Source organism: Capronia epimyces (assembly GCF_000585565.1).
Source record: "Capronia epimyces CBS 606.96 chromosome Unknown aczIQ-supercont1.6, whole genome shotgun sequence".
Taxonomy (NCBI): domain Eukaryota; kingdom Fungi; phylum Ascomycota; class Eurotiomycetes; order Chaetothyriales; family Herpotrichiellaceae; genus Capronia; species Capronia epimyces.
In genome coordinates this window covers 635,715-654,971 of record NW_006912909.1, presented here as the reverse complement: position 1 = coordinate 654,971, position 19,257 = coordinate 635,715, and the positions used below count along the sequence as shown (strand labels likewise).

Here is a 19,257-nt window from a genome sequence, read left to right as displayed (position 1 = left end):
ACTACAGTATATGCCTCGAAATCTAATACTCCCTCGACAATCTATGCCCGAAGCCGGAGCCACCAGACCGGCCTCAAAGAAAGAACCAAAGCACCTACAGATCTCTACCACCCATCCACAACCTCCAGCCTCGTCCGAACCCCATCCACCGGGGCCGCCCCAATCCCCCTCTGTGTGGGCTCTACCTCTTTATTGGGATCCTCCAATTCCAAGCGGAATCTGCCGACGAGCGCAGCCACCAAACATGCCAACTCTGACCGTGCGAACGTCGCCCCGATACAGCTACGTGGACCATGCAGAAAGGTAAGAAACCCGAGGTGGTTCTGCACACCGCCCGTGTTCGCGCAGCCCTTTTGCATCCAGCGCTCCGGGTCGAACTTGCCTGCGTCTGGACCCCAGAGCTGTTCGTCCAGATTTGTCACCCCAGGCGCAATGGTAAAGGTTGTCCCTTTGGGGATCCGCTGGCCGGCTACAGTCATGTCGTGGAGAGCCTCGCGCACAGTGATCGGAACTGGCGGATAAAAGCGGAGGAGCTCATTGCAGAAGGCGTGAAGGTAGGGAAGTCTGTCCAACTCCGTAGCAGAAATAGTGGATTCGGAATCCGTGATTGATGGAAGGTTGTCGCGGACCTCTTGTCGTAGGCGCGTTTGGATCTGCCCGTGCTTACAAAGGACATGAACAGCCCACTGTAGAGCGTGTGAGGTAGTGCCGTGCCCGGCGGCTAGAAAGGTCATCATTTGGTCAACAAGGTTTGCGTCAGTGAAGACGCCGCTTTTCAAAGCGACGGCGATGATATCAACCTCGCTCGTGGTCTGATCTGACTCTGATTTCTCCCGCTTCTCTTGGATGATACTCCGGCAGACGGACCTAATATAGTCAGACGCTTCTTTGACCTCCCTTTTGCGGCTCGTTGGCAATTGCGAAACGATGGATGCATCCTTTGGCGAAAGCAGGGAGGTTACAAAGCTGCAGAGGACTTCTATCCAAGATGGTTCTTGTCGCAATCGCCTATATTGCCTGTTGAGGAGGTTGTCGGGATCGTGGAGAGCGTCAAAGTCATGATTCATGCCCGCGACCCCAATGATATCGAGAGTCGCCCGAGTCGCCTAGTTTCGCAACACAAGCACCTTTGCCGGCGCTTTTTTGATTTCTTTCTCGAGGCTATCTGTCAATTCTCGGGCTTTGGACCAAAATACAGGGTACAGGTCTTTGACGTGGCGGAAGGAGAATGCGGGCACAAGGCTCTTGCGCTGTATCTGGATGCATGGTCAGACTCCTGCGCGAGACCTGCAAGATGAGCAAACCTTGTGTTCCTCTCCTTCAGCTAAAAGGAGGCCCCTGCCAGTGATGTACCAAAGTCGCTCTCTTGTAGCTTTAGGTTTGGTGAAATCGGTGGGGTGAGCGACCAAGATCTCTGCCAATGCCTTGGGGCTGGTCACCAACACCCTCTCTTGGTTGCCAGGCAAGTAGTACCTGATGAGGCCGTTATTTGGGACCGTCTTGCTCCAGTAACGTAAGCGTGCCGCATGCGATTTTTGGGATGGTGCTGTAGTTCCCTTGCCCAAGGACCGACCTGCTGGCGTGGGGATGTGTTTCAACGGTGTGAATAGTTCAGGATATAGGATTGTAGTATAAAAAGTGCGAAGGAGTAGTCTCGCGGCAATGACTGAGGCGAGTAAGGACACAATATCTTTCGGAGTGGATATTGTTGGCAGGGTCACGAACCCCAATCCTTTGGCATTTGGTTCCATGGTTGATATAGATGAGACTTGTCCGTATCAACTGGCTCTAGAATCTCAGCATGATGTCCAGTCTGGGGCGCTATTCAGACTCAATTTATATCTGGAGTCTGCTTGGAAGGCTCCAGGCAGGGAAAGCGCTTTTCGGTATGGAAACCGATTGCGGTTTGCTGCTGACGTTGACTGCCTTGCACGTGTCCGATGTGCGTGTTTGAACAGCCAGGAGAATATCAGCATATCCTGGCAGCAGGCGCTGGGTTTCTCGATATAAAAGGCCTCTCATGAGCTGGCCAGCGGTTCTTCCATCTAAGTTTCGCCCAAGCCAGTCCCTGTGTGTCGGGAAGTCCGAATAGCAGAGGGGTATCGATTGCGCGCCCACTCCATCCTTTCAAGGATACAAAGGGCTTCAAAGATTTGACAGCGACCCCCTTCTCCGGAAGTTGGCGTCATTGGACTTTCGTTCAAGCAAGGAGTACTACTTACTGTACAAGTCTTCACTGACCTTCTCTTGACGAAGCGCAAGAAAGGCAAGGAACGCGGCGTGCTCCACGTTTGGCACGTGATGAATTTCTTCACGTGACCTCGCGGAAACCACCCGCAGCATCGAACGTTGCAGCTGCGGCTTTGGCTTTGTTTGGTGAGGGGACGCTCCACCCTTCGGAACATCACGAAGCAGACGGAGAGGTACGGACGGATGGTGCACCGCATGAGGCTCGGAGAGTCCCCTAGGGACCCAAATAATATCGATCGCTGAACATGAGGTCTTCACTCCAAGCCGCTGCGGGATCCGTTGTCGCTACATTCCGTCCACCGCAACTCCTAGACTTTCGAAAGCACAGCTAACTGTAAGATGGCACCTCAACTGGCATGGCTGGGCCTCGGGAACATGGGCAGGGTAAGACATGAAGCTTCGGTCTCACACCAGAGAGTCTCTCCTCTTCTCTAACTCGGCCGCGAAACAGGGCATGTGCAAGAACCTCGTGGAAAAGGGAAACCTATCCGAGCCTCTGATCATCTACAACCGCACGGCGCAGAGAGCACAAGACCTTTCCGCCCAGATTGGACACTCGACCGTGGCCAGCTCGCCAGTCGAGGCGGCATCCAAGGCCGACATCATCTTCTACTGCCTAGGCGACGATGCGGCCGTGCTCTCGACTCTCGGCGAGATCCTCAAGACGGACGTCAAGGGCAAGGTTCTCGTGGACTGCAGCACGGTGCACCCGGACACGACGACGCAGGAAAGCAAGATGATTGAAGAGAAAGGCGGCAGTTTCGTGGCCTGTCCTGTGTTCGGGGCCCCAGCCATGGCCGACTCGGGACATTTGATCTGTGTGCTGGCCGGCAAGTCGGACGCGGTGGACAAGGTCAAACCGTACTGTCAGGGCGTGATGGGTCGAGCGAACATTGATTTCTCGGGCCAGGAACCCGGCAAAGCGACCCTCCTCAAAGTCATTGGCAATACCTTCGTGGTGAGCATGGTCGAGACGTTATCTGAGGGCCACGTCATCGCCGAAAAGTCCGGGCTTGGAGTGGACGAGCTGCACAAGTTCATCGAGGTCATGTTCCCCGGGCCCTACACCGCTTACTCGAATCGGTTGCGGACGGGCGACTATTACAAACGTGACGAGCCTCTCTTCGCCGTCGACCTGGCCCGCAAGGACGCTCGACACGCCATGGCTCTGGCCGAGAAGAGTGGGTGTCGAATGAAGAATGTCGAGCTGGCAGACTCGTACCTTAAGGTGGTCAAGGAAACGCAGGGTGCAAAGGGTGACATTTCAGCCATTTATGGCGCAAAGCGATTGGAGAGCGGGCTTCCGTTCGAGAATTGATTCGTTTGCTCTTTTTTTTTTTCGGGCAAACAAAACCCCCCTGCTAGAAAGCAAAGCAAATCAGATCCCAAAACATCAGACATCAGACATTCATTCGCATGCCAAGGTGGACTCAACCCTCTCCAAGAAGTAGATAGATCAGTAGATGCGGCAAAGCTAGATTGGTCATGCAGTCCAAAGATACGCAGCCAGAAATCCAGTCATTTCCGGAAGAAAGATTCCACCCTTTCCAACCCGCCACTCTCTCCTCAGGTTGGATGGAAACCATCCACCATCTCCGTCCTCATCCCCCATCGCTTCCCCTGTCGCTCAGAAAGCCTCAGTCTGGCTACGAGTGTCCTCGGCCGAGTCTATGCTGCCGCCGCTGCCGCCGCCGCCATCCAAGTCATTTGTTCGGGTATCGGTATCGTACCATTTATCGTCAGGGTCCCATTCGAACAGATCTTGTATGCGAAGCTGCGCGGCGCTTTCGATGGTGCCGGTTTCTCGCGCCGAGTGTGAATTGTAGTTGACGGTCCATTTGCCCGTCCGCTTGAGAAAGGCCTCAAGATCAACCTTCATGCCTTGGGTGTAGTGGTGGTTACGACCGAGCATTTTGATCCGGCCCTCCAGGACTTGCCAATACAAGCGCTCTGCGATATCCATGTGCCCACACCCTTCATGCAAGATAGCTAACAGGCGCATACTTTCCAGCCGGCGTGGATGATTCCGGCCCAACGTCTCCCGAGAGTCGGCGATGGCCTTTCCCAAGACGGCGATGGCCTCGTCAACCCTGCCCTGTCGCTCAATCGCGCGGTGGAGGTTTGTCAAGGCTGAGATAGACTGCAAATGCTGCGGGCCCAGGTGAGCGCTCGACACTTCGTAAACTTTGCGCAGAACCGACTCGGCTTGCTCAACCTGCCGCTCCACATTGAGCATATACCCATAACAGTACATGGCCGCGATGGATCGCGGATCTGTGTAGCCATGTCGCTGTACGAACTGGGTGTGCAGGTGCTGCAGTGTCGAACTGGTGATATCGCGGTCTCGCATGTTCAGGTCGGTGACATAGACCATCCATCGGATGCAGGTGGTCAAGGGGTCGTCGGGGCCAAGTACCCGTTCGGCCACGTTGTGTGCCGACGACATGATCGTCTTTGAGATACGGCCTTGGTTGTGTACGTGCAGGATCTGCAGCGTCTGGTTGAGTGCGAGCAGCACCTTGGGGTCCTGTCGTGGGCTCAACATTTTTTCGAACTCGGCGTCCGCATCAGCCAGGCTGATGCGAGATAACGTGTCGTTGCCTCGGCTCAGGTAGATGCACGCAGCGAAACAGCGCGCCACCCACCTCCAAGAGTGCTCGTGCCCTCGAGTCGAAGTAGGCACGGAGATGATGCTTTCCGACTCACCGCTGTCCTCATTTAGGATATTCCGTACCTGTCGAGCGGGCAGTTCGAGGTTTGGCAGGCTGATGAAATGGTCTCGGGTCAGTTCATGGCATGTTGGACAGACCACTTCGTAGTCTTCGGAGTCTGTCGAGTAAGTATCGCTCATCAACCTCCAGGAACGAATGTCGTCGTGTCCGCAAAGAGATTTCAGTACTGGCGCGTCGACTATTTGAAGCGCCATGTATTCAACCTGCTTCCCTAGGCGCTGGCAAGGTATGCTGGTACTAGTGTTCTGACCAGTGGCGGGACGTTGGATCTCGTCGGAAACGGTGACGACGGGTAGATTTAGTGGCGAAGGAGTAAATGGTGTCTGCTGAGACGGCCAGATGAAGGCTGATGCGGCACTATCTCTGGACGGCGAAAGGCGAGAAGAATACGATCGAAATTCTGAAGATGTCAAATTTGTGGTAGGAGTCTGGAGAAGCGGTTCTGGTGAGGCATTCTCGCGAGGTGATGGGTTCTGGGATGACGGGGTATATGGATGGACGAAGAGACATGAGCCCGATCCCGATGAGCCCGACACCGACTCTGGGCCTGTTCCTGGAGGTGAGAATCCCAAGCGGCCTGCTGTCGCGGGGTCGGCAGAGTTCTGTGGATCGTCGTAAGTGCTGGTCTCGCCCTCAGGCTCCGGGGTATAGGCTCGGACGTGAGCGTGCTGAAGCTGGAATTGCTGGTCACTGCAGTCAATGTTCTTGAGAGCGGACGCGAGGAATTCATCCTCGGACATCTTCCGGCCTTTGATGTACTTGTGCAGGTCTCTGAGAGTTCGCTTGTGACCATGTATGACAAAGGCGGTGCTGGCCTTACCACTATTGCGGCGGAAGTGGTTCAACACGGCACATATTTGATAGTCCTTGTCAGAGTAATTCTTGCTGAACCCCCACTGCGACAGTCGGGCTTTGTACATGCGCTCACTGTGTCAACGAGAAAGTAAGTCAGATCAGCCCAGGTCGGAGACGCAGCGAGTCCGGCTAGAGGGGTTGGGGGAAGTGGACTCGATCGAGGTAAACTCGGGAGCTTGCATAGGACATACGTCGCGCGAAAGCCGTGTCGTTGTTCCAAGATTCTCCTGACATCTCGCAATGGCTTGTCCTGGTACAGATACCGGATTTCCTCCTTCACCGCTTGCCACTGAGCGGCAGCGGGGCCTTCACGCGCCTCGAGCTGGGGAGGCGTTGCCGCGGGCGTTAACTTGACCCTCCATTTTTCGTCGGTGTCTGGGCTCGAGGCCATTGACTCGGTGTTGGAGGCTTTGCTCAACGGTCATCACTGCCTAAAGCGAAGTTGGGATGGAAAGGTGCCGTGCGGCCTGATTCAGCTTTGAAGCAGAAGGCTCGGCCACCGCTTGCCGGGTCCGGCTGCTAACGGTTTGACAGGGCGGACGGAGCGTTTGCCTGGCGTGAGCGGCTCGTCACCCTGAAAGACGGTTCGAGAGGAGGAGGGGCGTGGGTGATGGACGGCTAAGGCCTGGGGTCACAGTGGCTCGTCTTCGTCTGTCGTGGCCCCCGTGAGACATGCATCTCAGTGTGACAGGTCCGGTTTATTAGCTTGGTGCATATGCAAAGTCCCTTCTGTGCCCAATCAGCGGGCCATACTTCTGTGTCTGTGGCGTGGAAGCAGTAAGATTGCGACCGCCAGAACCTAAGCCTAGGAGCCCCTCAGACTTTGCGCGGATCATGCTCCATGAGCCTGGGGACTAGTACTCTGTAGTGGTGGTAATAGTGGTTTCAGAGATCGGGTACGAAGTACGGAGTACGGATACTTAAATGTACAAGTCTCCCAGGCAGCTTGGATTTTGAGGATTGCTCTGTACAGACGCAGCCAGGACCTGGGTCACCAGCATACGAGACGAGACCAGCTGGACGCCTGCGAGTCGGCCGGGGTCTGCTGTCCCGCCGTCACATGATTCTGCCGTAATGGGCGCAGCCACTGGCAGCTGGCTGACCCGGCAGCAAACAAGTAGGGCGCCTTGTTGATTGCTTCTGCGCAGATAGGCAGGCCAACCATTGGACACTGCCCAGTCAACAGCTTTCGGCCGCGTGTCAACCGTCCTTCCGAGATCTCGGCCCAGCCTGGAGAATTGACTGTGATATAGCAGCAAAGATGAAGCTGCGACGGAGAAGCTTGCTGTCTATTTGCCCGGCCTGACGAGGGATCGTCATTCGGAAGCACATCTAGTCCGACACCTCCCTGTTAGAACGACCACTGGGTTCTAGAGCACACAAAGGCTTCAAACACAATGCATTATTGCAAAACCATCCCGCTGTTGTCGGCTCTATCACGAAGGATTCCTGCCTTCAGAACAACGCAAACACCACCTAACCGGACCTTGACTGTCATACCGTCCAGATAGACAGAAAATCTGACTGAGCAGGTTGTTTTCCAGGCTTCTTCCGAGGACTTTGTCTGGGTATGACAGCTCACAGGCTAGCAGGATCACCATTCCGGGGCATTGGTCAGAATACTCGAGGCCTTGAGAGAGCTTGAATCTTTTGTGCGCCAAAGAAGTCGGGAAGACTAGTAACAGATCGACCAACGCTGGAAAAAGACATGTAAAACATCACGAAAGGCCCTCAAGTTGAAGGGGATTGTACCGGCGCAAAGAACAATGGTGTACAGTACATATCAGAGACGGACCTTGTGGCTGTGCTGCTGACCATGCCCTGAAAGATCTCCTTCCTGCCGGGTGTCAGGCCTCACCGCACTTGGACCTTCACCTTGACAAGAGACGCCGTCACCCTCACCCTCATCCCCGTGCCTCCAATCATACCTACCCCCTATGGCTCGGCCTCCGCATCATTTCGTCGTAAGCTGATGGCCTGCGAGCCTGAGAACTGAACGGCCGGGCTGGCTCCTCTCCTGGAGGCAGTTCACCCGGCCGCAAAGAAGACATGTCCATGGGTAGGCTTGTTCTTGGCTTGTCGTCCCCATCAAATGTATCGGGGTCTGGCTGATCTGGAGGCTGAGGCCGCGGTGGCACTCCCGTATTCGATTGGTCGTACGACGGCGGAGGGTAGTCGTGAGCTGGCTTGGGACCTGCTGCATAAGGACTGCTGGCATACTGATTGGAAGTAAATCCTCCGGTACTTGGAGGTACACTCGCACTGTATGATGTGGACGCCATTGCGTTATAGATGTAAGTGTTGGACACGTTTCCCGGCCTTGATGAGGCCTGGTAATATCCGGTTGCGGATCTAGGAAATTCATGAGGCTGAGAAGGTTGATATGAACCATACTGGGCAGGAGCGTTGCTTGTGCCGGGTGGACCGCCAGGCCTTTCACGCCGATAGGGCTCAGTCTGTTCAGCTGACATCTCCCGGTGCTGTCTTCCTGCTGGTCGAATCGCGCCGCCTTTTGATGCTCCCTGACGGCTACGCCGCCTTGCTGTATCTGATTCTGAATATCGATACGGATCCTTTCGAAATTTTTCTGAACCGGCGTCAACATGATTTGTCCACCTTTTCTGGAGAGTGGCTCATACTGCTCTGTGTTTCGAGATCCCAGTCTCTCGAATCATTGATGATATCGCGGAGGCTAACCTGGAGCACGGATAAGTCTTTGGCGCAACCGGTGCGGCTATGGTGGGTCTCAGGCTCACGGCATTGAGGGTCTTCTTCGCGAGAACATTGAAGCCCGTTCGTGTTTTATCCTAGCAACTGTCAGCGTTCTCTTGCCACCTGCCATCACTATGCCCTCACGGTTGGATGATGACTTGATGTAATCTTCGCAGTCCTATCGACATATTGGGTGATGTATTCAACGAGGACGGCGGCATTAATGTTTTCGCCGGGAACGAAGAAATGGATTGGCTGAAGGTCGTCATCGAGGTCTTCAGAGGTACTGTCATCGTCCCGCTTCTGTTTCTTGCTGTACTTGGAGTGCTGCTTGGACATGGCTGTGGTGGGACGAAGGCGTGGGATTCAACGAGAATCACGAGAAGGGCTGTTGTTGGCAGCGGTTGTCCAGACGGTGGAGGACTTCGGCCGCAACGCAGACTGGCGATTCGAGGAATGGAGCAAGGCTAGATCGAATGAGCATGCTTGACAAGATGACGCAGATCCAGACTTGATAGAACCAGAGTGGACATTGACGCAGAGGACAGATAGGTAACAACAAGAATTACTCGGCCGGTCAGGATGCAAACTGCGACCTTGACCGAAGCATCTCTGGTAGGCACGTAGGCAGAATTGGGCCGCGACAGGCGACACTTAGGCATGGGCGGTAGTAGTAAGAGAGTGGATAGAACGGACAGCCTCTCAAGTCCAGTAGGTAAGGCGAAGGCGAGGCGAAGTTCATTAGCGGACAACAACAGACACCGGAAGTAGGAGGCCAGTTGAAGCCGGTCAGATAGTGAACAGAACCAGAGGACGAGTGAACACGCGCGTTCCCTCACCGCGGGCAGCCTGCGGTTTACCCCGCCGCCTACCAACCTACTGACCTTCTTCCAGTGCTCGACCCCCCTCCAAACTCCCTGCACCAGCGTTTCCTTCGGCTATAGCCTGGCCCTGGTTAGAGATCTGACCTCTGCAGCATGTCTGACCGTCGGCGACCCCTACCTCTCGTACTTCCACTGGAAAGGGGATGAAGAGATTATGGCCCCAAAACCCGGCACTGAGCTTGAGCGACACCTACGTGCCCCCGGTGAGGCGTGATTCATGTGTTGTTATTCCGACGAGGCGCGTGGAAAGGCAACCAAGCCAGGCGTTCCGCAGGGAAGCGGCGCAGCCGCATGGCTCGAATCAAATGCCTCCGAGACGCTGAGTCTGCCTTGGCTCAGTCTCCTGCGGCCGCAGAGCAAGGGCCAGTCGGGCCAGTCAACGCGTGCGCTCCGAAGCGACAGCCTCGAATAAGCCATCGATGAGATGTTCAGGATATAATAGAGGGGATCCTCTCCCATCTGTCACTTGTGTCTGGAGAGCCCTAAACGGCGGATCATATCGCCGGGCCACCGCAACGTGGTTGAGCCCATCAAAGGAAGCCGCAGCTCTGCGGCAGGGTTCGAGGACGCAGCAGTGAGAATAGAGAGGCCTTTGGATGGCCGCATGTTTGAGCATGTATTAATGGCGATCAACATGTCTTGTCGAAACAAGGTTATCACCATGTCTTCGGCCCGCCAGGGAACTAAACGTTTATCTTGACCCACGACGGCCAAAGAGAGTAAGAAGCTGTGCATGTCACTTCTCAGCTCACCGCCCCCCCCCCAAACAACCCGCTTGTTGACAGTCTAGTCCAGTGTTGTCGGCTACATGAGAGTGCAATTGTGCAGCAGAGAACTTGTTACAAGAACACCCGTTTTAGTCCTACCAGGGTAGTCGCCATCAATACTTGCAATCCACTGCACCTGATGTTGTCGATCAGCCGGATGCTGATGCACCGTCGCCACCTGACCCTTCTCCTTGGCCACCAGATCCTTTCGTTGCCGTGGGAATTCTTTACATCTCCATAGATGTCGGTTCCCGAAGCAATTGCACACACCTGAGAGGTGATCGGCAGGAAGCTCCTGTCCTTGGCTAAAGAAATACTTGTCTCGATCGTGATAACCTGCGTGGTATCGTCATATCTGAATGCCGAGTCATGTTCACCAGCGATGTCAATGGCTTCTGGCATAGAACTCACACTGCAGACGGTTGGTGATTTTAATCAGTGCAGAATTTGGCTGTGTAGCTCTAGTCTCTATACGTCGAGAATGATTCGTGATTGTAAGTCGAGTTGATGACCGTTGTGGTTGGTTGCACAATGCTCAACCCATCGCCAAAGCACAGCGAGCCACCAGCATTCGTCAGCACAGAGGGATGATGACGACGTGGAAGCCTTTATTACGTAGCTCTGTGGTTGTGTTTGCGTCTTCGACATTTAAGAGCAGGATAGTCTTGCCACGGACATGCAGGTCAATTGTATCGAAGTTGATACGGGAGAGCGTGACCATGGAAGCATTCCTCTCAGTAGAGCAAGCCGTTGTTCCAGTCATAAAATGGTTGGTGTACATGAAGATACACCATCAAATCCCGCATCTTTGGCGAGGCAAGTAGTTCTGTATCCAGAGTAAGACCTTCCAGCCATCCACGTACTCGATATCATTGCACATGATTTCGAGAGGGAAAGTAGCTAAGCTGTAATTGTACACCGCTTTAGCCACTCCATGCACGTCTCGGTAATCGTACTTGTGTTGGCGAAATCTGAAAGTCCAGTAGGTCATCATGCCAGGTTTACCAACAACTTCAGAAATCGGCTTGGCGACTCCAACAGTAGGCGAGGGTCCTGCTAAGAAATGGAAGTCGAGAACCTCCGAGCGTGTCGTATCCAAATCCGGGAACTGGCCATAAACGTCATGAATCTTGATGTTCAATCCGGTCGGAGTAGGAACAAAACACCACGGGTGCCATTTTCGCCTCGATGGTCAATGCTGATAGGGAGGTTTCCATACAAATCGGTTCCCTGAACAGGATATCCGAGCAATATATTCAACTATGAGGGCCAGGTCTGGGAAATCCCTACCGTGAATGTCATATGCAGGGCGGCCGGCTAGATGGAGATTAGCCTTCAAGCCGGGTTCAGTTTACCGGACATTGCTTGCAGCATATTTGGGTAGGAGGGCTGAACAATGGCCAGGCCCAAGGCCCAGGGGCTTAGGATAGCAGGGTTCGGATCATGCCGCAACAGAGTCCTGCAGACTTAAACCTTGGAGGTAGTAAGAATGAGCACCGAGAGACAATGCGGCAAACCTATAACAGAACTCGAGGAAATCAAAACAGGGGATCCAGATGAGGTGACCTTCCTCAGAGTAACATTGACTCACAAGGTATACAAGGAAAAGCGAGGAGAAGCACAGAGACCATCAGATGAAATGCCGTTGGGACTGTCGCCAATCCGTGACATTGGGTAGAAGATACCCTGAGAGTGGGAGCCCTAGGATCAAATTAACGGCAAAGCTGAAGCTGCTGTCGACACTGTCGCGCCGTGAGGAGATCCCGATGTGTCTGATCAACGGAGGTCATGGAAGGTTAGGTTGTTATGGTGAAGCGCGCACGCGATTGAATCCATTCGAAAGGTGTTGGTGCACGTGACCGTTTTTAGCCACGTGATGACATTGATATGACCTCCCATGAAGTCTTCGTCCACGCAAGCAAGCTGCCTCCTGGTCTGTCTAAGTTCTCACAACGCTTGAAAGGACCTTTCAGTACCGGGAGAGTCTGGGCAGCTTGGTGGTTGCTTTGCGGCTGGAACCACCTCCCAACACCAGACTACGACCCTCGCAACACGGGATCTCCTTGGCTTACCTGGACGAGGTAAGACGGACATCTCCTCTCGCAGAAATCGGCATTTGACGGAGGGTCTACTGCAGTATTCCACTCGGCGTCATGGCGTCGTCGTTCGGATCGAGAATGTGTCCATGACCATGGCTTGCCTGCCTTATATCACGCACTACTCCGTACTGTCGCCTGCAACGGTAAGCAAGGTCAGCGGTCGACTTGGACTCTCCATAACTACCACAAACGATGAGCAGTGGGCCGCCATTGAGACCGAGCGAGAGCGAATATGTACCACTCTAGGCTGCTATCACTGTCACTCCTCCCAGCGGTATCATATACACAATTGGCCCCCATCGATGTGCGCGAGGCAACCATCTCCAGTCTTCACGGCTCTCTTTACTCCAGGCTCACGACATGCCGCGACATCGTGAGTGCGTTTGTCGCGCGCATCGAGCGATTCAATCCGAGCATCAACGCAATCATCGCGTTGAACCCTGATGCCCTCGAAATTGCCGATGGTCTCGACGAAGCTCTCTCGCGAGGCAACACCACTGGTCCGTTGTTCTGCATCCCGATTCTCCTGAAGGACAACTATGATGCACTGCCCATGCCCACCACCGGTGGTTGTCTGGCCTTGAACGCCTCGAAACCCACCCACGACAGCCCGACAGTAGCTGCATTGCGGCGCGCGGGGGCCGTGATCCTAGGAAAGTCGAACCTGCACGAACTTGCGCTCGAGGGACTGTCTGTGTCCAGTCTGGGCGGACAGACCCTGAACCCATACGACTTTGCGCGCACGCCGGGAGGCAGTTCCGGCGGGACAGGCGCGGCCATCGCAGCTTCGTTCGCCGTCTTCGGCACAGGCACCGACACAGTCAATTCGCTGCGTAGCCCGGCGAGCGCCAACAGCCTGTTTAGCTTCCGGCCGACACGCGGGCTGATCTCACGAGCCGGGGTCGTCCCCATCTCCTATACGCAAGACACGGTCGGCGCAATCGGCCGGTCTGTAGTGGACATCGCAACGGCGTTGACCGTCATGGCCGGCGTAGGATACGACCCGGCGGACAACGTCACGTCCGCGATCCCGCCCTCGGTGGCTGGCGCCGACTACACATCCTTCCTGGCGCCAGGAACGCCGACCAGTCTCAATGGAACCCGCATCGGCGTGCTCGAAGGCTTCTTCAACCGCACAAGCAGCAACGAGACCGACCCCGTGAACCAAGCCATGGACCATGTGATCGTGATGCTCCGCTCACAGGGCGCTACGGTCATCAATATTACCGACACCAGCACGTACAACGCGACAGCCATCAGCGCACAGATGGACGTACAGCAGCTGGAGTACCGCGAAATGCTCAGCGCCTATCTATCTTCGCCGAACCTGACGGGGATTCATCCGGCGACGATGCCTGAGCTGTACCACACGAAGCACGAATTCGTTGTCAGCCCGGCGCAATACTCGTACGTAGAAACAGCACTACGCTCTTCCACCGCCAACAGCAGCTACTCGGCCAGGCAGACGCTGATCGCGAACCTGACACGGGCGCTGCACGCCACCATCGTCTCCAACCGCCTCGACTGCCTCATCTACCCGGAACAGAAGAACCTGGTCGTCCCCGTAGGCTCGCCGTCGCAGTCCGGCCGCAACGGCATTTTGGCCGCCTTGACCGGAAGCCCCGTCATCACAGTGCCGGTCGGCTTCTCGCCCTCTACGGCCTCCGCTCCGATCGGCATACCCATCGGCATGGAGATTCTGGGCTTGCCATGGACAGAAGGTCCGCTGCTGCGCCTGGCTCAGGGGTTCGATGATCGCTTGCACGCCCGCAGGATGCCCGTGACCAACGGGTTGAACGCGACAGTCGAAGTGACCAGTGCATATACCGAGATCCCGCACATTACGCCTCTGAAGAACATTCCTAGCGTTTATCCATTGGGCGTTTATTGATGGACGGTATAGATAGAAGGAACCCATCAAAGTGAGAACATTATAATCGTCAGCTCATGACATTCTGCTGTATCATCATACTTTAACATCCTCCACCCCATACCTGGACATTCCAGAATTCCGTCATTGATCTTGATTCTCGTGCACAGTCGTAGCTTCGTGATTGTCAGCCCAATGATTATCCCTTATTCTTTCAGACCTCCATCCGCGCCATTCCAGATCTGGTACAAAAGGCCTGCTGATGAAATGCAGGTAAGGATACCAGAAATCCTACATCGGTTGTCCATCTGTAATCACTCTTATGTCGTAGGAGAACCGGGTGTTGCTACGGTTGTAGTGGGAGCCGCCATTTTCGCCTTCAACTCCTCCTCCAGCAAGCTCTGCTTTTTGATGTATTCCAAGATAATCTCCTCCTCCGTCCTCTGCTTGTTCAGGGTTTCCTGGCGCAGTCGCTCATCCTGTTCAGATGCAGTTTTGGCACGTTTCAACTCGTCATCACTGTCATTATCCTGCAGACCAGCTTTCTCGTTGGGGTGGACTCCATGGCCTGTCGGCATCGTCATCGAGGCTTCTCGTTCGGCAAGCTCTCTCTTCTTCTGTTCGTTCTCGGCATGGAGTATCCTACTCTCCTCGATCACCCTTTTGAAATTCTCATCATCGTCCGTGTCGATGCCTGAATCGCTTACGCCACCCCAATCGCCGCCACCTCGGCCCCTCGCGTTGCGAGACGCTGACTGAGCAGCTTTGAATTCTTCCAGGCTCTGAGTCAGGATTCTTTCGAGCTCAGGATCATCCTCAGGCGGTTGTTGCGAAGGGGATACAGATGTTTCGCCGGTCTGCTGAGCTTGTTGAGCTTGTTCAGACCGGGCCCTTTTGAATTCCTGCATGCTTGCCTCGACCGCTGAAGTATATGCTTCGTCTTCGTGTGTCTCCGCAGTTTCACCCGTGGCATGTAACTCTTGCAGGCTTGCACGTAATGCTCTTTCAATCACCACGTCCTCTTCCGCATTGCCCCTGCTTGTCGCACCGATTGAAGTCTGGATTGCGTGCTCGTAGTCATCAACCCCAATATTCTCTCGTGACGGAACCCTGTTGGAACCCAGAGTAGAGCTCATATTTGAAACTGAGCTGCTGTGCTTCACGTGGTCACTACTGTCGTGGTCAAGAGGGCAAAATTTACAACGGCTCTTGAATTTGTTGGGTTGCTTCCCTTCCGCTCTCTTGAGCTCCTTTTCGCGCTGCTGCAACTCTTTCTGCTCCTTTTTGAGACGATCCCTTTGCTCAGAAAGAGCTTTTCGTTCGTCCCAGCTCATATGCCACGTATTCTTGAAGCCTTGAGGCAGTTGTGGAGACTCAATCTCAGATAGCGCCGCGGCATTACTTTGGATGGCTTCCTTGCGCTCGGTCCCGTAGAGTCTCCCACGTTTCCGTGTTTCAAGGTTGCTGTCATGCCAGGCAGACACAATTTGTGCCCGCTCTTCTGGGGTAGTGTTCGTCCATTCCTCGTAGCCTTGCGCCACTCGAGCAGCAATGATGTAGTTCTGCACTGAGCGGCCAAAGTGCTTCGCGACCTCGGCATAGATACCCTTCGCTGTGTATCCTGGGAGTCCCCAGATTCCAGCACCAGGCTTGAGGATCAAACCACCGAAGCCTTTCGCGGCTCCTTTGAGAAAACCTACTGGACCCTCCTTCCTGGCGCCGGCTAAGGGCTGAGTTACCAGTCCAGTAATGCCATCATAGAACCCATAACCAAATTCCCTGCCTGCGGCCTTTAAGCCTGAGTGGAGATCCACGATCTTCTCATTTTGGCGCACGGTCTCGTCGCCGTATAACTTTGGTGCGTTGTGAAAGCCTTTTGCCAGGGACAGCGTGAAGTCTAGAGGTGATTTCATGCCAGCCGAAACAATGCTCCCGACGGCTTTGGCTCCTTGCATAGCTGTCTCCAGAGACACTTGACCAATCTCTTCGCCTGCGCCGGGAGTGTGATCACCTTTGGTACGGGGCACAGGCGATCCAGAACGGGAGCGACGCTGGTATCCGTGGGCACGTACAGATCCAGCTGATGACATGACTGTTGACATGGCGGACGGTTTCGAAGCGGGTGACCCTGCCTGATGGCCTCCCATTGCAGGCGCCGGGTTGGATGTGGCAGAGAGTTGCGCGGGTGATGACCCCTCTGCAAGCGAGTTAGTGCCCTGCACAGAATCAGTATCGGAAGTCGGTACAGGGGTAGAAGTTCCAGTCTGTGTCTTTCTCCTCTCATGGATGTCCTTGATATCGCTGGAAGCGCCCTTGAGAGCTTTGAGGAGTTCCACAGGGAAATCCGCGACACCCATGGAGAGATTGCCGATGGTGCCGATTAGTGCTGCTGCACCGCCGGAAATTGGATCCCATGGGCCGTCTTCAGTCTCATATTCCCGAGGACGATAGAGCTTCAAGTCGGAGAAATTTAGTAGACCCTCTGTTCCCAGGACCGTGGCTGCAAGAGGCGATAAACGGATATCGGTTCCCTTCACAAGCCAAGCAGCAGTGCGTGTAGGAGCTAAGGAACATCTGAGATCGGAGAAATGGAGGTGCTTGTGGAAAGACTCGGCTCCCGCCCCCGTGCCATCTTCTGCCTTGATCTTCATGCTCAAATCTTTTGCACGTTCAAGCGACTCCGGCTTCAATGCTTCCTTGATCGACTCTGCAAGCTTATCTGCCGTCAGGTTTTTGTACGGAATTGGCGCAGGACCGGCTCCAGCCCTGGCTACCATGGAGCCCCAGAATGGCTGGTCGCCGAAGAATGGAACGACGACCGTGGGTTTACCAGCCAAGATGCCGGCGGAAGTGGTACCGGCGCCACCGTGGTGGACCACACAGGAGACATGCTTGAAAAGCCAGTCGTGAGGACAGTTACCCAACATCAAAACACCCTCGGGGATACTCAGTTCAGAGGCTCCCAAGCCACCCCAGCCTTGGCTGATGATCGCCCGCTGTCCGGTCTTGTTGACAGCGTCGAATATCAGCTTGGTCATGGCGTTGGGATCGTCAACCACGATCGAGCCAAAGCCTATGTAGATCGGAGGAGGACCAGCAGCCAAAAACTCCGCCAGTTCCTGTGGAGGAGTGTAGTTCGAGGATAGGTTTAGGAAAAAGAAGCCCGAGATATCGATATGGCTCCCCCAGTCGGCCGGCTTCGGGATCAAAGCGGGCGACCAGCAGTAAGTCCAAGGGATCCTGAGACGACTTGTCATGCCTGGAGCCCACATGATACTGACAGGCTCCAGACCAAGACTTCTTTCCCGGAATCGGTTTATAACATCGCCCAGGCCTTGCCAGGTCAGCATATCAACCAAGGCGTAAGTGATAAAATTGGCCATATTAGGGTCGGCATTAGAGGAGATGATATTAGCAAGCGGGTGAGGAAAAGACTGGGTTGGCGACCAAGGCATCGTGAACATTAGATGCAGCGGTATGCCCAATTTCTCCGCGATGTGAATATGCGCAAAACTTGGTGGATTTGCAATGATAGCATCTGCCACAAACGGCTTCTGCGAGGGGTCAAGACCCAATGAAACACCGCTGTCAAAGCTGCAAGCGTCCATGTTGTCGTCGGTTATTTGGGCACCCGTGCCATCGCCGGCTTCGATACACGACCTCCAGCAGCCTGTGATGATTTCGTAGATGCCTCTCCTTCGTTTCCCCACATCGCCACTCTTCAATGAGTCCCACCCAGGCATGAGACCAGGATTCTTGACCATGAAAGCCATGAGCTCAGTAGGGTCTCCGCCAATGCTGAAGAACTCCAGGCCATTTTCAACGACAAACTCTTTGAACGTCGGATGGGTGGCTATCCGCACTCGATGGTTGTATTTTTTCTTCAGGACTTGACCCAGTGCTATAAATGGCTGCACATCGCCCCTACTCCCCACAATCTGAATAACAATGTTCATGGGAGGAGGCGGAAGCCCCTCTGTCTCACCCAAGCCGTCTGGAATAGGGGGCTCCGCGGCAGCCTTTTGTTTTTGTAGTTCGAGTTGTCGGCGGAGGGCAGGAATGAGGAGATTCGTGAGTTTTCGGTTGCGCTGGTTGATCTTGATGTTGACTCTGCCATCGCTGCCGACTTGGGCGCCTGTATCCAGCCCATTTTGGCTGATATCTAATTGACCATAATCCGCGCCATTGTATGCAGGGGGAGGCACCTCCTCCAGTGGGGAAGAAGCAGCGCCATGATGGTGATGGCGTACATGCTCTTCGAGAGATGATTTCGAGACATTGATCTCTCTTGAACGCTCCTCCTCTTCTAAGGCAGCTCCCGCCGCTGCATCAGCTTCCTCGAGGAGGATGAACGGGATCGCGGGCGGGTCTTGGTCTTGCGGTTGCTCGGTGGAGCGGTCTGGGGAAGACATGTCCGCAACGCTTCTAGGGCATCAGAGATCAGGATGGCTACTAGACTGAGAAGTCATCTAGAAAAGTAGAATAAGGAAGTGGCACATTGTAGAGGGAGGGCGCGAGAGGCGAGAAGACGAGGTAGAGAGAGGGTTGGCAGGGACCACGGACACAGGTTCGAGGTATGACAGAGCGTCACCGCGAAGTCAGTTGGTGATCACTTGAGCACAGGACGGTGGGAGTGGTGAAAAGAAACATGCTGAGCAAACAGGGCTCGGATGAGAAGTCCAGCTGGTCAGAGTAGAGTTTGTGGATTGCTGCCATGACCTCAGAGTTTGGTCGAGGGACCAAGAGAAGGTGTTCTGAGTGCCGGTGGCCAACTATCACAACGACGACTTTCAAGTTACCCAGTGCCTAAGGTAGGTAGGTATGTATGTCATCAGTACCTAGGTAGGTGCTTACAAGGTACTTTACGTAGTCATAAGGTACATATGTAGTCACTAGCAGACCCATTACTGGTTTTGGCCACCCCCGGACATACCCTAAGGACCCCTCCTTCCATTTGTTGGATCCCACCCTACCTAATCTCCTCTATTCTGCAGGGCTTAGGGGCTTAGTTACCTTAGGCCTTACAACGTAAGCTCTAAGGCTTAGGTATATAGCCGCTGAACGTCGATGATGTTTGACGCAGGTCAC

General features: G+C 54.5%; 6 protein-coding genes across 6 annotated transcripts; 2 read left to right on the top strand and 4 right to left on the bottom strand.

Moving 5' to 3' along the window:
* Positions 1-104: 104 nt before the first annotated feature.
* Positions 105-1,751, bottom strand: A1O3_07112 (cytochrome P450 oxidoreductase; the record flags this gene model as incomplete). The annotated part of the gene is made up of 3 exons (XM_007737226.1): positions 105-1,106; positions 1,128-1,256; positions 1,305-1,751. The coding sequence occupies 3 exons, from the start codon at positions 1,749-1,751 to the stop codon at positions 105-107; spliced, it is 1,578 nt and encodes a 525-aa protein (XP_007735416.1).
* Positions 1,752-2,589: 838 nt separating this feature from the next.
* Positions 2,590-3,568, top strand: A1O3_07111 (uncharacterized protein; the record flags this gene model as incomplete). The annotated part of the gene is made up of 2 exons (XM_007737225.1): positions 2,590-2,634; positions 2,702-3,568. 2 exons carry the CDS (start codon positions 2,590-2,592, stop codon positions 3,566-3,568), a joined length of 912 nt encoding a protein of 303 aa, XP_007735415.1.
* A 309-nt stretch (positions 3,569-3,877) lies between these two features.
* On the bottom strand, positions 3,878-6,228 carry A1O3_07110 (uncharacterized protein; the record flags this gene model as incomplete). The annotated part of the gene is made up of 2 exons (XM_007737224.1): positions 3,878-5,909; positions 6,029-6,228. 2 exons carry the CDS (start codon positions 6,226-6,228, stop codon positions 3,878-3,880), a joined length of 2,232 nt encoding a protein of 743 aa, XP_007735414.1.
* A 2,453-nt stretch (positions 6,229-8,681) lies between these two features.
* A1O3_07109 (uncharacterized protein) lies at positions 8,682-8,888 on the bottom strand (the record flags this gene model as incomplete). Its single annotated transcript, XM_007737223.1, has 1 exon — positions 8,682-8,888. One exon carries the CDS (start codon positions 8,886-8,888, stop codon positions 8,682-8,684), a length of 207 nt encoding a protein of 68 aa, XP_007735413.1.
* Positions 8,889-12,531: 3,643 nt separating this feature from the next.
* Positions 12,532-14,190, top strand: A1O3_07108 (uncharacterized protein; the record flags this gene model as incomplete). The annotated part of the gene is made up of 1 exon (XM_007737222.1): positions 12,532-14,190. One exon carries the CDS (start codon positions 12,532-12,534, stop codon positions 14,188-14,190), a length of 1,659 nt encoding a protein of 552 aa, XP_007735412.1.
* A 299-nt stretch (positions 14,191-14,489) lies between these two features.
* Positions 14,490-18,581, bottom strand: A1O3_07107 (uncharacterized protein; the record flags this gene model as incomplete). The annotated part of the gene is made up of 1 exon (XM_007737221.1): positions 14,490-18,581. The coding sequence occupies one exon, from the start codon at positions 18,579-18,581 to the stop codon at positions 14,490-14,492; it is 4,092 nt and encodes a 1,363-aa protein (XP_007735411.1).
* Between the last annotated feature and the right edge of the window lie 676 nt (positions 18,582-19,257).